The sequence below is a fragment of the Lipotes vexillifer genome, unplaced genomic scaffold (genome assembly GCF_000442215.2).
Source record: "Lipotes vexillifer unplaced genomic scaffold, Lipotes_vexillifer_v1.1 scaffold393, whole genome shotgun sequence".
Taxonomy (NCBI): Eukaryota; Metazoa; Chordata; class Mammalia; order Artiodactyla; family Lipotidae; genus Lipotes; species Lipotes vexillifer.
Window position 1 is genome coordinate 887,135 of NW_006774564.1, and position 15,366 is coordinate 902,500.

Consider the following 15,366-nt stretch of genomic DNA (forward strand, 5'->3'; position numbering starts at 1 on the left):
AATTTAGTAATAGTTTATTCAGTTTCTAAATATGTCTTAAAGCTATTCTTAATTATCTGGATAGCTAATTTTAATCAATTTATGGTTAGAAAACATAGTATGTAGAGAATTAATCCTTCAGCACTAGTAGAGCTTCCTTTGTAGCCTATCACATTATTTTTATACATATTCTATATTGCTCAAAAATAATATGAACTATCCAATAAGTGGATTATTTACCATCTGAAGTCTCAACCTGGTTTACTGTATTGTTTAAAATTTTGATATCTATGCCTATCTTTCCTCTGCTTCAACTATTAATTTCTCAGAGATGTACGTGTGTAAAATAATCCTCTACATTTGTTGACTCATTAATCTATTCGTATCTGTCAGTTGTTGCTTAAATTTGTCACTCTTTTAGCTAACAAGAACTATATTTTAATATGCTCTAATTTCTTTTTGGTCTCTCTTCCCTTTATCTCTGCTGTTATGCTATTCTCTGTGCATCAGTTTCTTCATCTGAATGTAATATTTTTTACTAGTTGTTAAGAGTAAAGTTAATATTTGTAAAGCACTTAGAATAGTACTTGGCATGTAGTATTATGTGTTTGGTTAGTATAAAAATGGCTAGAGGTGGTCATTGAAACCACAGGCATGGTTGAAATCACTTGAGGAGACAGGATAGTTTGAGAAAATAAGAGGATCAATCATCAAGATTTAAGGGACTCTTCTGTTTAATGTCTAAGTGAGGGATAAACCTTCAAAAGAAACTGAAAAAGAGTGCATAAAAATGTAGGAGGAAATCCAAGAAAGTATATTACCAATGGCATCAAGAAGAATTAATTAACAGCGCTGCAGAATAAAGATTTGAACAAATCTTTATACTATTTGTGATAAATAGTATCAATTGAAACAGCTAAATGAGTGGTTTAATGAGTACAGTGGACACTCTGATGCATCTCCCAGACCTCCCTTGCGAAATGAAGGTCTTATTCTGCCAGTTACTGGAGTGCTGCCAGCAGACATGCCTCAGCTATCAGCCTCCTTGAGGAATTACTTTGGCTAAGGAGATCATCCTTGCCTAAGGTCATGCACCCTTTCTTGGCAAAGCCTGCATCCCACTGGGGAAAACTTCAGAAGTTCATCTTAAAAAAAAAAAAAAAAAAGGATCATCTTAATTTTAGAGCTCTATGTGGGATAGTCTAAGGCCTTTGTTGAGACTGGGCATCACAACCCAACGTCTCCCTCTGCCGAGTTTTGCTCCCTTTTCTTCCCTTCTACAGATACTGATCCCTAATAAACTTCAGGCACACCAAAGTCCATCTCAAGAGTCTGCTTCCCAGGGAACCCAATCTGTGACAATGAGTTTCATTTATTAGAAGTGCTGATGGATATGAGGTGAAGCCAAACTGCAAAGTTAAGAAATGAATGGTGAGAAAATTTAACAAGCCAAGAATAGGCAACTCGTTCAAGTAGTTTTGCTTTCACAGATAGGATGATGATCAGAACCAAGACAGTATTAAGGGCTCACCACTCTGCCCCCTCTTTAGTATGGGAAATATTTGACTGAAAGATAAATGCCAGTTACACACACAGGATTCGACATCGCTAAAATTAACCTTTAACAAAGAATGAACAGTAGTTAAAAAGTATTACTTTCTGTATCAGAACATCAAGATCTTTCATCAGTACTAGCTGATTAAGGAGTTAGGAGAATAAGTACCCAGCATTTTTAAAAAAACAAAATGAACATTTTAACTTGGCTACCATACGTCAATCTCCTAAATTTGAGCCAGTTTATTTTTACTGCCTCTAGCTGATAAAACTGGATCTCCTAAACCACTCCTCCCACAACTTCCTTCTAGTCCCAGCTGAAGCCAGAGACTTAACCTGTTCCTCAGATAAGAGATTTTAACAGCGGGAATCAAGAGACTTCCGCAAAGTTTTTCTCTGGAGATCCAAATAAAGACGCCAAAAAGTAAGTCTATATGGGGAATTAAACTTTTAGAGAATCAAGTAGTTAACTATATGACAATAAGTAATTTCGAGCGAGGATTAAGGGTGGGGTGGAGAGAGAGATTAGGTTAAATCTCGAGGCAAAGCTTCAAGAAACGAAAAAACCCAAGAAACCCTCAGGAAGTAGCAATAATACAGGCGCTTGCCACAGGCAGGCGTCTAAAATTTTCTCACGCCAGGAGCGCATATGGCTTCAAGAGGGCCCTCCGATGTCTTTTAAAGCACTGGCGGGAGAGGAAACTTACACTAGCGGGAGAGGAAACTTACACTAGCGGCGAATACAAAGGCAGAAACTTTGCGATTGACCCCGGAAACATTTTATTTTGCGTAGGTATCTGGAGAATTTTCTTTGGCGATTCGTTACTTAATCCGGAAGAAGAGACAGCAAACATCACCTGCGATTGGATTGCAGCATAAGGGCGGGGCGTTAGCGAGCCATTCACCTTGGCGACCGGATGTGGCGATACCGGAAGCTGCTAGGCTGAGCTTTGCTCTCGCTGGCGGCCTTGGTGGGCGGGGTTGGCCGAGCCCGTCTGGCTTGGTCTTCACCACTGACCCGGCACCGATAGGGGCGGCGCCACTAAGGCCACGCCTCCCGCGCTGATTCCCGGTGACTCTGGAGCGATGTCCTAGGCGCTGAGGAGGCGGAGACTCAGGGCTGTTTTCTCAGAGGTTAGGGACGGACCCGCCCCGTCAGCCTCTTCGATTCTTCCGGTTTCTGGTGGCTGTGCCGCCTCCATCCGAAGCCTGAGGATACGCCCTCTCGAGAGCCCGCCGTCGCTCTCCTTTCAGCTTCTAACCCCTCTGATCTGCTACGGGGCAACTCCATCCCTACATTCTCTCGGTCTGGTTCTCGCCACTTGGAGGACCTCGGCCCCGACACTGCCCCCTTTCCTGGATGTACTGGTCCCTTCCACTCCTCTAAAATGTCCAATAACCTACAGAGGGTCTTCCTGAAACCTACAGAGGAAAAGTCAGGCAACGCCTCGCACTGGTAAGTACCGGTTTCGAATCTCCCTCGACATGGCCGCACCTCGCCCGTCTCTTAGCAGGATGTCGAGTCGGCCGTCGTTTCCTGACGTTCTGCAATTCAGATGCCTTTGATCCCGCTGGGTGAGCACTCCAGGGGAAGTGCGCGGCAGTTTGGCACTTAGAGCCCTTAGAGCACATCCCTGTCGGAAACGTAAAACCTCTTCAGAGCCTGACGCAGTCAGCCTCTGCCCTGGCTCCGCAGGACTCCAGCGTCTGAAGTTTCATAGGCTGACAGAGTAGATCTCCACGGGAGAGGAAAATCAACATGGCCGGCGCGCCTGTGTGAGCAAAATCTTCTGGAAGATTCTCGCGCACTCTCAGAAAAACACGCAGCAATCCGCGCGGATTAGCAAGTGCAGCTCAGGTGGCGCTGGACCTTCAGGGAAAATAGCTGTAATTTAAGAGAGTTAGTGAGAAGGGAAGGACATATTATTGTGTAATTGATAAGAGTATATGAATATAGAAACCGAAAAATTGTTCTGGAATAAGGGAATCGAATTTTTTAAATTTCGAATAATAGCTTTATTTGAAGATAAAGAAAAGTGAAGATAGAGAAATTATCATGTAAAGTTAATCCCTTCGAACAGCATATTCGAAGCAGGTGTAATGAGAATGTCGTCTCGAATTGGATGTTTATGTAGAGGAACTACGTTTGTCAGGGGGAGATTCTAGTATTTCTTAGACACTTATTTGTAAATTTAGACAATAGTTTATCACTAACTCAGTGGTTTTTTTAAGCTCAAATTAATCAAGAAGAAATAAAACTGGAACAAAATTGTTTGCTAAGGTAGAATATTTTAAGTTGTACTCTCTATGGTTTGTGGGTATATAATAAGTGGCGAGAAGAAAGTTAACGAGTCCCTGCAGAAGGAAAATGTGAAGAAGAAAGCATGGAAATGGAGATGTAAAAATCATGGAAGAGCATTTTTAATTGAAGAAAATCGGGCTCACTAGGTTTAATGCTAGCTTTGCTAGTTACTATTTGTGAGGCCAAGAGACCTAGAGGTATTTTAAGGATTAAAAGAATGAATATACTAAAATACTTAGTGTAGGAAAAATAGAAAAGCATTATTTAAATGTTAGCTATTATTATTATCGTAAGGATACAACTTTACTTCTGTACAAATTTTAGCCGAGGAAGTAGGTAGTTACAAATAGCTATAAAACCTAATTGTAATAAACACTTTAAAAAAGTATGCATAATATTCTAAAGAGAAATGGTCACCAAAGGTGTTGAGCTAAAACCATATGGAAGAACTGCCAAGAAAGAACCATTGTATTTCAGATCTTAACAAGAGCCAGCTTTTGTGCATGTATGTTTTTTGTTGGCTTATTTTTGGTGGAAGTTGAGGGGGAAGGCAGAGGTAGTGCCCTGTATAGATATGCAAAAATAGAATTAGTCTTTAATGATTGTTCATTTCTTCTATCTTGTTTTAGTACTGGATATTTGATAACATCTGATTTACCCTAATTTAACACAATTTGTTTCAGGATTGCATTCTTTTTCAATATCAGAAATTAGATAGAGTAAGAACCTTATTTTTTGTGTATTGTGTAATTTAACTCTATTATCCAGTTTCTGCTTCTTTTGGCTATCTATATTTTTAAAACATTACAAGTTGAATTCTGTTTTAGTTACATTCATCAGTTATCTGGAGTTCATTAACTCATTGGTTTATGCATTATTTTTTTTATCATTTTTGAATGCATTTATTTCTTCAAATCCTCTAGATTTTAAATCACATACTTCAGACATTTACAAGATGCCTTTCTGAAACTGTTTGACATTTACTTTGGTTATTGATTGCATATTTGATTCTATTCTTTTTAATAAGTAACAATCTGCATGATGTCCAAATATACTTTTGCAAATAGTTGGATTAATGTCATCTCTTTAGTTTATTGGAAGCTTCATTTTCTTATATTTCTTATATTTTCTTATATTTTGATGGTACAAAATCATTTTTTTCATAAGTTTAAAATGACTATGATTTTATTATTTTCTGTAGGTACTTGAATTTTTCTTGAGTTACTTCTTTCCTGCTGTAAAGTTTTTCAGTAATGTAATACAGAATGTTTATTGTTTAAAAAGTATCTCTTCATCAGTGCATAAAATGTAAAACCCAAATTTAATCTTATAGTACAAAGGAAAAATCTGGAACATATTTGTGACGGTAAACATTAAGTTTATTTAGATTTGGACTTCATATGCAAAGAGCAAAGCAGGAGTCAGAATGGTACAGTAGAGTTACAAAGACCTTGGTAGAGTTACAGAAACAAGGTAGAGTTACAGAGACCTAGGTTCATATTCTAGGTCACCACTTATTATCTGTATCATTCAAACATTTGGTTAAAAAACGTTCACTGAGTGCCTGCTATGTGACAGACTGCTAAATGGAGAGACTGACTAAAGAGTAGGATATGGGCCATGCCCATGAAAAACCTTAAGTCTAGAGGTGGATATGATGTAATACACTTTTTAATAGTGTTATGCACAGGATGATGCTGTGAGGGCATACAGAAAGGGAATTGTAGGAAAGGTTTCTGGAGTGGCTGAGTTGGGGAATGTAAGTATCAGCTATCCAATTAAAGATGAATGCAGGCTATGCCAGGAAGAGGGAATTGATTAAAAAACAAAAAGCAGCAGTATGACTTATTACTAGTAATAAGTGGGATAAATAGAGAGCTCTTAAGGGTTTGCTGAAAAGATTAGACTTCATCTGTTGGAGAGCCTTCAGAGGATTTTAAGAAAATAACTGTCATGGTCAGGTGTCGTTTTAGGTAACTGATGGCAGTGTGGATTTGGGGGTGAGGGGTCAGGCATATAAGGATTCTATTTCAGTTGTCCTTTCAGATATTCTGAAAGCCTGCACTAGCTAATGTAGAGCAAGGGTTGGATTCAAAGAAATATAGAAAGGAAAATAGGCAGACCTTGTCAGTGAATTGGCATGAAGAAAAGTGGATCAATTATGGTGCCAATTTTCTGGGTAGATATTGGTAAATTAATTGAGGTGAGGAACACACCAAGAAAGCAATCAGTGAGATATTTGAATCTGAAACTCAGGCAGGGTCAGAGCTGAAAATAGAGAGTGATAGACAGTTGGCTTCTATCTGCCTTTGACCCTTTGTTCTTAAATAGGGAGCTAAAATGGGTGTCCTCAGCAGGGGGCTTGGTTTGGTTAGAGAGACAACGTTTCATTGTCAGTTCAGTGTGCATTTAGTTTGTACAGTGTGTTATTATCTTAGCTTTTGTGATTTGTGTGTGTGTGTGTGTGTGTGTGTGTGTGTGTGTGTGTGTATGTGTACAAGAGGCAGAGAGAGAGAGAAAGACATACATACCATAAGGCTAACAAATCTATTTCTCATTAATCTCTCAGTTTATTCATGAATTTTTGGGACCCTGTTATATTAGGGTTATGCTAAAGTAAATAGAAGAAAATGCATGGGATTGCCCAAGAAAGCATGTCTCTGAATAAGTTATTTAATATTACTAACTCTTCATTTTGTCAACTATAAAATAGGAATGGCAATACCTACCTTGTTGGACTGTTTATTAGGGTTAGAGTTAATGACACCTGTTTACAATAACATATCTATTATGTATATAATATTATATGGTAAATATTATCTCATATATTATTACATTATGTACTTGTGTATGTTATGTATGTACATAATGTTGAATTAGAGAGAGTAAGATGGAAGAAAATCTCTTAGCAGTTGAAAATTTTGCAAAATTATCTACGAAATGTTCAGTAACCTGCAAAATTTTTATCATTCCATATCTAATCTGTAAATGCTTCACTCAAAATTAGAATAGTCAAAAATGTCAGAAGTTATATAATAAGTATGTTTAATATATCTTTTATTAAATTTCTCACATTTTCAAAAGATTACCTGATTCATTTACTTGTTATTGGACACCAATTATATATTTTAGTGGAAGATGATATCTAGCATATATTGGGAGCTTATTAGAATACCAACAAGTTATAGCAAACCTTTACAAATGAAGAAAGATTCAAAGAGGTTAAGTAAATTTACCAAAGTCAATCAACTAATAATTGGAAGAGCCAGGATTAGAAGCCCATAATCTTTCTAATGTATTCCTGTGTTCTCTTTTAAAGTCTTAAACTGTATTAGTTTTCCAGTGTAGTTTCTCAGTTCAAATCCTAGTTGGTTTAAAGTAATTAGCATGTTGATTACTCTTCTTTTAAGTGACCTAACCAGAGTGTGGGATGCAAAGTCTGGTTTTAGTTTTAGTTCTAACCTTAGCTAACAGAATATGATCTTTAAGAAAACAGAATCTTTATAGGGTTTTAGTATGTTAAGTGGAAGATCTCTTCTATAGCTGAAAAATATATACATTGATTGAAGAAGTATGAATTTCACCCTGATTTATCACTTCTTTCCTTAGCATTCTGCATTTCAGTTTAATTTTTAGAACTCATTCCATTTGTTACTAGGAAATCACAGACTTTTTAAAAATCAGAGCTTGTAGGAGTCAATTCAGCCAATATTGTCTACAGTATGCCAGTTGCTCTATTAGGTGTAGAGAATATAGATATGAATAGAATAACCTACCCTTAAGGAATTTATGGTCTCTTGTAGATTGTATGAATCTCTACTGATATACTGACATAGAAGAAACTGTATTTTCCTTCCCTTTTTTGGAGGGGAAGTGAAGAAGAGAGGAAAAATCCGTGATTAGATTTGAAAAGAGTTTGTGCAATATAAATGTTTTTATAAAGCGGAAATATAGGGGCCATATAATAAAGTATGTGAATGAAGCATCAGAATTCTGTGTGATTTGTTTAACTAATATGCCAATTAAAATGTGTTTGCCCCATGCAAATAATTAATTATAAAAGCGTGTGTTCTGCTCTGTTGAAGCTTCTAATGTGTTAGCCAGGTGTTACTGACAAATGAAGTACATAAACTAAATGAGACTAAACAATAAAGGTATTGAGACATTTCAATATATTTGAAATATTTGAAAGAGCTGCCTTATTTTTTATATAATTTTTTGAGGGCCTACTGTGCTTGGTATTGGAAGAACAGTTACAAAATAAATGATATAGTCTCTGACCATAAGGGGTTTCAAGCTCACTGAGGAAAAAAATACTTTACTCATTTTTAAAAATTAACTAATAGATCAAAGGCCATATAGAAGGCATTATGTAACTCCTAGCATTAGTGGCACCAATGAGAGTGCTTTAGGGATTCCAACTTGGAAGAAATTAATATGAGTTTGAGTGACTAGCAGATATTTCATGGAGAAGATGGATTGATCCTCAGTTTATAACTATGTTTTAAATTGTTAGAGAAGAAAAAAAATCCTTAAAGAATACTTAGAGTAAATAATGTACATGAGACAATCCAGAATAGTAGAGACCTTTCTGGTAGGACCAGAGATTTTATGCTGAGATGTTCTAGGTGGTACTATTGTAGAGATTGGTTGGGGCTAGATTGTAGATGATTTTCATGTCAGGCTGAATTGGCAATGATGAATTACTGAAACTTTGAGCAAGGAGGTAACAGGATGAAAACAATGATTTAGTCTGCCAGAGATACATAATGATAATGGCCACAGTCAGAAAAACTAGTTTAAAAGTCAGAGCCAAACATAGGAATGAGATAATGAGGACTAGATACAAGGTGATGCAGGTCTGATCTAGCAAGTAGAAGTGGCAAAGGTGAAGAAAGAGAATATGAGTAAGAGCTGTAAAAAAGAAAAAAAACAAATTTTATAGACTTGGTGATTCATTCAGTGTACATTTATTGAATGTTTATCCTTTGTAAGCATCTATACAAAGTACTATGGGTGAATTAAAGGTGAATAAAGAGGGTGGTAAAGATAGAGATTACGAGGTGATTTAAGACCTAAGTGACCTGGAAAACAGTAGTGCTGACACATGACTGGATAGTAAAATAGACTAGTAGTTTTCAGTACAGAGTAATTTTAACTTTAAAGTAATGGTATTAAAAGTGAAAATGTTTGGTCAGACATCACAAATATGGAATTGAGGTCAATATTAGGGGATAGAATAAAAGGATATAACGTGAGAGTCATCATTGCAGAAGAGATAGTTGAAGGTAATAGTTGAAGCTTTGAACTATTACCTTGGTGCAGTCTTTAAGGAAGAATACCTTTTTTAAATTTTATTTTTTTATTGAAGTATGGTTGATTTACAAAGGAAGAATGTGTTAAAGAAAAAACAGGGTCAAGAACTGTACTTTGGGAAGTCATAGTTGGATACTTAAAATGCAGAAAATGAATAAGAAAGGCAACATTAGGAAAGACAAGAAATATTGTACACAATGGAAATCGTAGTAGAAAGAGGTTCAAGATGGAGGGATAATTAGCCACCAGTGTTAATTTCAGCAGAGAGCACCTAGGGAATGAGTATAGAGTAAAGCCAGATTTAACTGTGCGGACATATTTCATAATCTTTGAGAATAAGGTGTTGTAGAATAATGGGAAAGAAAATAGATTGCAGAAGACAGTGGGCTTCAGGACAACTTTTTGCCATATCAGTGACAGAAAGTTGGTAGATGGTCCTAATTATGGTTCATTAACACCATCTACTAACTTTCTGTCACTGAACTTGGCACCCACATCCCAATCTTCTCTCTAATCCTACATAACTTTAGCTTCTGTATGGATAACCTCTTTGTCACCTGGTCTTTCAGTACAAAGATCTTTTTCCTCAGTGTTTTCTCCATTCTATCACCAGCTATCCACTTCTGTAGTTCTTGTTATCAGATGAAATTGCTGCATCTACAAAATTCTTGATTTAGGCATCCTGCTGTCCAAACACCAGTTCCTATATTTTAGCTTAGTTGTTTAAGTATTCCCACTCTGACTGTTATTTATCTGGCCCTCAGTCCATTCCCTTTATTTTCTCCCTATACATTAGCCTTTTATGTTCTCATTTCCTTCCCGTCTAGTATAGATTCTGTATTTCATCATTTGGTAATTTTTTTCAGTACCCTAAAATCTTTTGCTCCTCTTTGATTTTTGTTATACCCTTCTGAAGCCACCCCAATCTTGGATGAACTCGGTGATTTACTTTCTCTGCCTGTACCTGGTGAAACAAGGAGACTCTCATGAGCACAGTTTGGTATTACTATGAATGCATGATCATTACCTATCTCCCTGGGCCATCAACACTGCCTGATGACTCATATTTTCTGAGGTCAGCTTATTTTTTCACAAAGACTGTTTCAAATCTTTTTGATTATCCTAAAATCTCTCCCTGTTTTTGCTCTTCTTAGCAAATGATGTCATGTCCTTATTTCATAGTGCAAGTAAAAGCCACTAGATCAGAATTACCTCAAACTTCTAATGCCAAAGCTTTAAATTTACCTGCAGATGCACCTAACCTCTCTTCCAGTTGCGATGAAAAGACATACTTCTCCAGCTCTCTTTAAGGTTCAGTCCCTTCAACTGTCTTATGGTCTCAATTTCCTACCTCCTTTTCAAACTTTACATTATTAATTACCCCTTTTTCTCCTTTATTACCAGTCTCTTCCTTTCGTTGACTCACATGAGCATTTATGCTCTGTTCACCTAACATTAAAAAAAAAAGATCTTTTCTTTGACCCCATTTAATTTCCAGCTGCTTTCCAGTTTTTCTCTTCCTCTTACAGTCAAAGTTCATAAAAGAGTTGTCTATCCTTGTTGTCTTCATATTCTTTCTTCATATTCACTCCTACCAACTTCTTTCCTCACCAAACTGCTCTTTTAAAGCCATCAGTGATCCTCATGCCCTTAATTCCAGTATACATTTTTAACCTGCATCCTCTTTGGCCTCTCAGAAACTTTCAATAGAATTGCCCAATTTTTTTGAAACTCACTCTTCCTTTGGCTTCCATTGCATCAGAATCTCTTGATTTTCTTTCTACCACTCAAAGAAAGTGGAAGCTGATGAAATGTTTTAAGCTGGGAAGGGCTAGCGTTAGAGTGCTGAGTAATCTGAAGAGGAGATGGTAGACTGAAGAAAAGGCCAGTTATGAAGCTACCATAATAGACCAAGCCAGAGATGGACTAGAGTGGGAACAATTGATTTGTAAACGATTGAATAGATCGAGAGAAATTTAGGAGTTAATATCAACAGGATTTTGTGATAGGTTGAATACAGATGGTAAGAAAGTTGGAATTACTTGTTCAGATTTAGGCATCTAAGATAGTTCGGATGCCATTTACTGAAGGAAAAACACTGGAAAAGACCATGTTGAGTTTTAGGTGCGTTTGAGATTCTGAATGGAAATGTCAAGAGGGAAGTTGGACATATAAGCCTGAATCTCAAAGGAGCTAAGATATAACTATTTGAATTGTTGATATATAAATGGTAGTTTAGTTGAAATCATGCATATAAAATAAATCATCTGGAGGAAAGCTGACAGAGTAAGAAGAGAAGAATTTACTCTAAGCTTTGGTGAATTCCAGCATTTTAAGGTTGATTCAAGCAGGATGAGTTGGCAAAGAAGACTGAGGAGTCACTACAGGGATAGAAGTATGTCATATCTAGGAAACCTTGGGAAGAAAATGTTTAAAGAAAAGGAGTGAGCATTTTTGTACTCTTCCAAGTACATCATTTATCTCAATAAAAATTGCCTATTTACATGTCCGTGTACCCAGCATTTTAAGTTCTTTTAGGGATTGTGGGTTGAACTAGCTTAGAGGCTAGCAAACATTTTCTGTAAAGGACCAGATAGTAAATGTTTAGGCTTTATAGGCCATGTGATCTTTGCTGCAACTACTTAACTCTGTTGTTGCAGCAGAAAGCAGCCATGTACAATACATAAAAAAATGTGTGTGACTGTGTACTAATAAAACTTTGTTTATGGATACAGAGTTTTGAAACTCATAATTTTCATATATCACAAAATTTTATTTTTGTGATTTTTTTAAATTAAAATATAAAGACCATTCTTAGCTTGTGTACTATACAAAAACAGGGAGAGGGCCAGACTTGGCCCCAGGCTGTGGCTTACTGAGCTACATAACTGAGTCTGGTGCCTAAACCATAACAGACACTCAGTAAATTTTGGTTTAATAAATTAAGTTCTGATCCAGTTTATATTTGCTTTTTGGGGGATAGGGAGGAGGTGAAGGTGGGTTTTCTTCTTCAAGCTGTCAAAGCAAGAATTCATACTTTTTATGTTCATACTTCTTTAGAGATTAACTTTAATTTATTGAAAGTAAATATAACATTTTGAAGTGCTATCAAAGGGCCAGAAAACTTTTAAATATTTATAAGGATATAATTATGTTATTTGGGGTTGCAGAAAGGTAAAACTAAATCCAGTGCTTCCTAGGATGCATAGAATTTTTGGTTTTGATTTGTATTAATACCTGAAGCTTTAAAAACACCTAAAGGCAGAAAAACACACCTTTACACTACTGAGAATTCTAATTATTATTATTTTTCATTCTTAAATTTTTTTCATTTAATCTTAGCCATGTAAGGCCATATTGGGTCTATAGGACATGGACTCTGTACCCATATTGCTGGAATTTAGTATGAGATACAATATGTAGACCAGTGGAAAAAATCCATTAATATATGATGACAACTTATGATATGTACCATGAAGGAAACTAACAGGTATAATATTATTACCTGTGAAGGAAGAGCAACGGTAGTTAAGGTGGCCAGAGAATGTATCTTCTGGGAAGTATCATGTATGTTGAGAGTTGAGTATATGGGTGGGTGAAGAATAAGTAGCATGTGTGACTACCCTGAGTCCCATGAGGGTTTAGTATTTTCCAAGAACTGAAGGATGGTTTCAGGTTTAACTTGAGGTGTCTGCATTTAAGTAATCTACAAATAATTGATTATACAAACAGATACAGATTACTATTGGATTTTTTAAAAAAAATCAGATAATCTGTGCTAAGTAATAGCTGATAACTTTTAATAGAATCAAAATAGGCTAAGTTAAAAATATTATTGACTTCCAGTGTATTCCACATTCACTGAAAACCATTCAGCTGAAATGATGTTGCTATTATAAATATGGGTTGACTGACAATTGGAACTAATATGAGTAATTGCCATACCAAGAGCTATTTAACACCAAACATCAAACATGCTGGAACAATAAATCAAAGAAGAAACTGGTTCCTACATGAGTAACTCAGTTTAGTCTCCAGAAATGTGGCAAACTAAGGTATCATCTTAAGAGATGCCTTAAGCCAAAGAATGGCTGACAGTAGAACTTGTCATTATCAGTAGGAAGAATACAGAACAGATTGGGTAGGGGGAGAAAAAAGTGAGGGAAGTAGAATAAGCGTAAATGGAGGTAAAATAAGAATCCTGGTCAATAATAATAAAGGAGAAAGACTAGAGGAAAGAATTTAAGGAAAAGAAGGAAGGATGCTAATAGTTTAAGAGGAGCATATTCTAGTAGCTGAAATTTTATACAGGGTAAAACTTAGAAAAGTCTACTTTTAGGAATAAATGCTAATGTCTTATACCCATTGCCTAATCATGTGAGGAGATCTATATCAAAGCTGACCATATCTTTATCTCTTCTACATCTTCAAACTCTTTCTTTTGCAGTATTTCACTTTGAAAACTCAAAGTGACAAATTACATACTTACGTTATTATATTTTATAAATTTTTATTTTTAAAACATAGTATTTGCAAATACTTGTTTTTAAATAAAATGTATATACCATGTAGTATGTTGTATTTATTTACTCGATGTTCTTTTAAGTGTTTCAGGCTGCATGTACCAAGTAGTTCAGACGATTGGCTCGGATGGAAAAAATCTTCTGCAATTACTTCCAATTCCTAATTCCTCTGGAAATCTTATACCACTAGTTCAATCTACAGTCATGTCTGATGCTTTGAAAGGGAATACAGGAAATCCAGTTCAAGTTACTTTTCAGACTCAGATTTCCAGCTCTTCCACAAGTGCATCAGTTCAATTGCCCATTTTTCAGCCAGCCAGTTCTTCAAACTATTTTCTTACAAGAACAGTAGACACAGCAGAAAAAGTTAGAGTTACTTCTGTGGGAACTGAAAATTTTACCTCATCAGTTTCTAAAGTTCAGAGTCATGGTGTGAAAATTGATGGACTCACCATGCAAACGTTTGCTGTTTCTCCCTCCTCAACACAAAATGATTCATCTTATATTTTAGTAAATACCCAGAGTCTTCCAATGACTGTGAAGTCTCCGGTTTTGCCTTCTGGGCATCATTTACAGATTCCAGCCCATGCTGAAGTGAAATCTGTACCAGCGTCTTCATTGCCTCCTTCAGTTCAGCAAAAGATACTTGCAGCTGCAACCACAAGTACCTCAGGAACAGTTGAGGCCTCCCAAATACCAACTGTTATTTTTGTATCTCCTGTAAATACAGTGAAAAATGTAGTTACCAAGAACTTTCAAAACATTTACCCAAAACCTGTTACAGAAATAGCAAAGCCAATGATACTAAATACCACACAGATTCCAATGAATGTTGCTAAAGAGACACAATTAAAAGGTGGTCAGCATTCTCAAGCTGCTCCAGTGAAATGGATTTTTCAAGAGAATCTACAGCCTTGCACTCCATCTCTTGTTCCTGTTAAATCTTCAAATAATGTGGCTTCAAAGATTTTAAAAACTTTTGTAGATAGGAAAAGTTTGGGAGATAATACTGTAAATATGCCACCATTGAGTACCATCAGTCCTAGTGGGACACAATCCAAAAGTATGCCTATTAAAGATAATGCTTTGGTTATGTTTAATGGGAAAGTCTATCTATTGGCTAAAAAGGGGACAGATGTTTTGCCGTCACAAATTGACCAAGAGAATTCTGTTTCTCCTGATATTCCACCAAGAAAAGATACATCACAGATAGTAAGTTCAAGTCCAGTCACAGAAATATCCAGAGAGGTTGTAAATATTGTTTTGGCTAAAAGTAAATCTTCCCAGATGGAGACAAAATCACTTTCAAATACCCAGCTTGCTTCCATGGCCAATCTAAGGGCAGAGAAGAATAAGAAAGTGGAGAAACCATCTCTTTCTACCCCAAACCCACATAGTATGAACCAATCAATTAACTACTTAAAGCAGAGTAAGACTTTATTCTCAAAGCCAGACTTTCCAGATGGATTTAGTACAGGACAAAATTCCCCCAGAAAAGGAAATATCATCCACAGCATAGAGAAAATAAGTTCCTCTGTTGATGCAACAACTGTTACTTCACAACAGTGTGTTTTCAGAGACCAAGAACCAAAGGTAATTTTCCCATGTTAGGGTGTTCTTTTTATCTATGTATATAGAAAATTTTTCTTTCTTAATTCTCAAAGTTAGTTATCTATGATACCTCTCTTTCCC

General features: G+C 36.2%; 1 protein-coding gene across 1 annotated transcript in view; it reads left to right on the plus strand.

The window, feature by feature from the left end:
- The first annotated feature begins 2,921 nt into the window (after positions 1-2,921).
- LRIF1 (ligand dependent nuclear receptor interacting factor 1) overlaps positions 2,922-15,366 on the plus strand; it is a 15,182-nt gene continuing 2,737 nt past the window's right edge. The window contains exons 1-2 of the mRNA XM_007449285.1: positions 2,922-2,989; positions 13,758-15,267. Coding sequence (XP_007449347.1) covers positions 2,922-2,989; positions 13,758-15,267 — 1,578 coding nt within the window. The remainder of the gene's footprint in view (positions 2,990-13,757; positions 15,268-15,366) is intronic.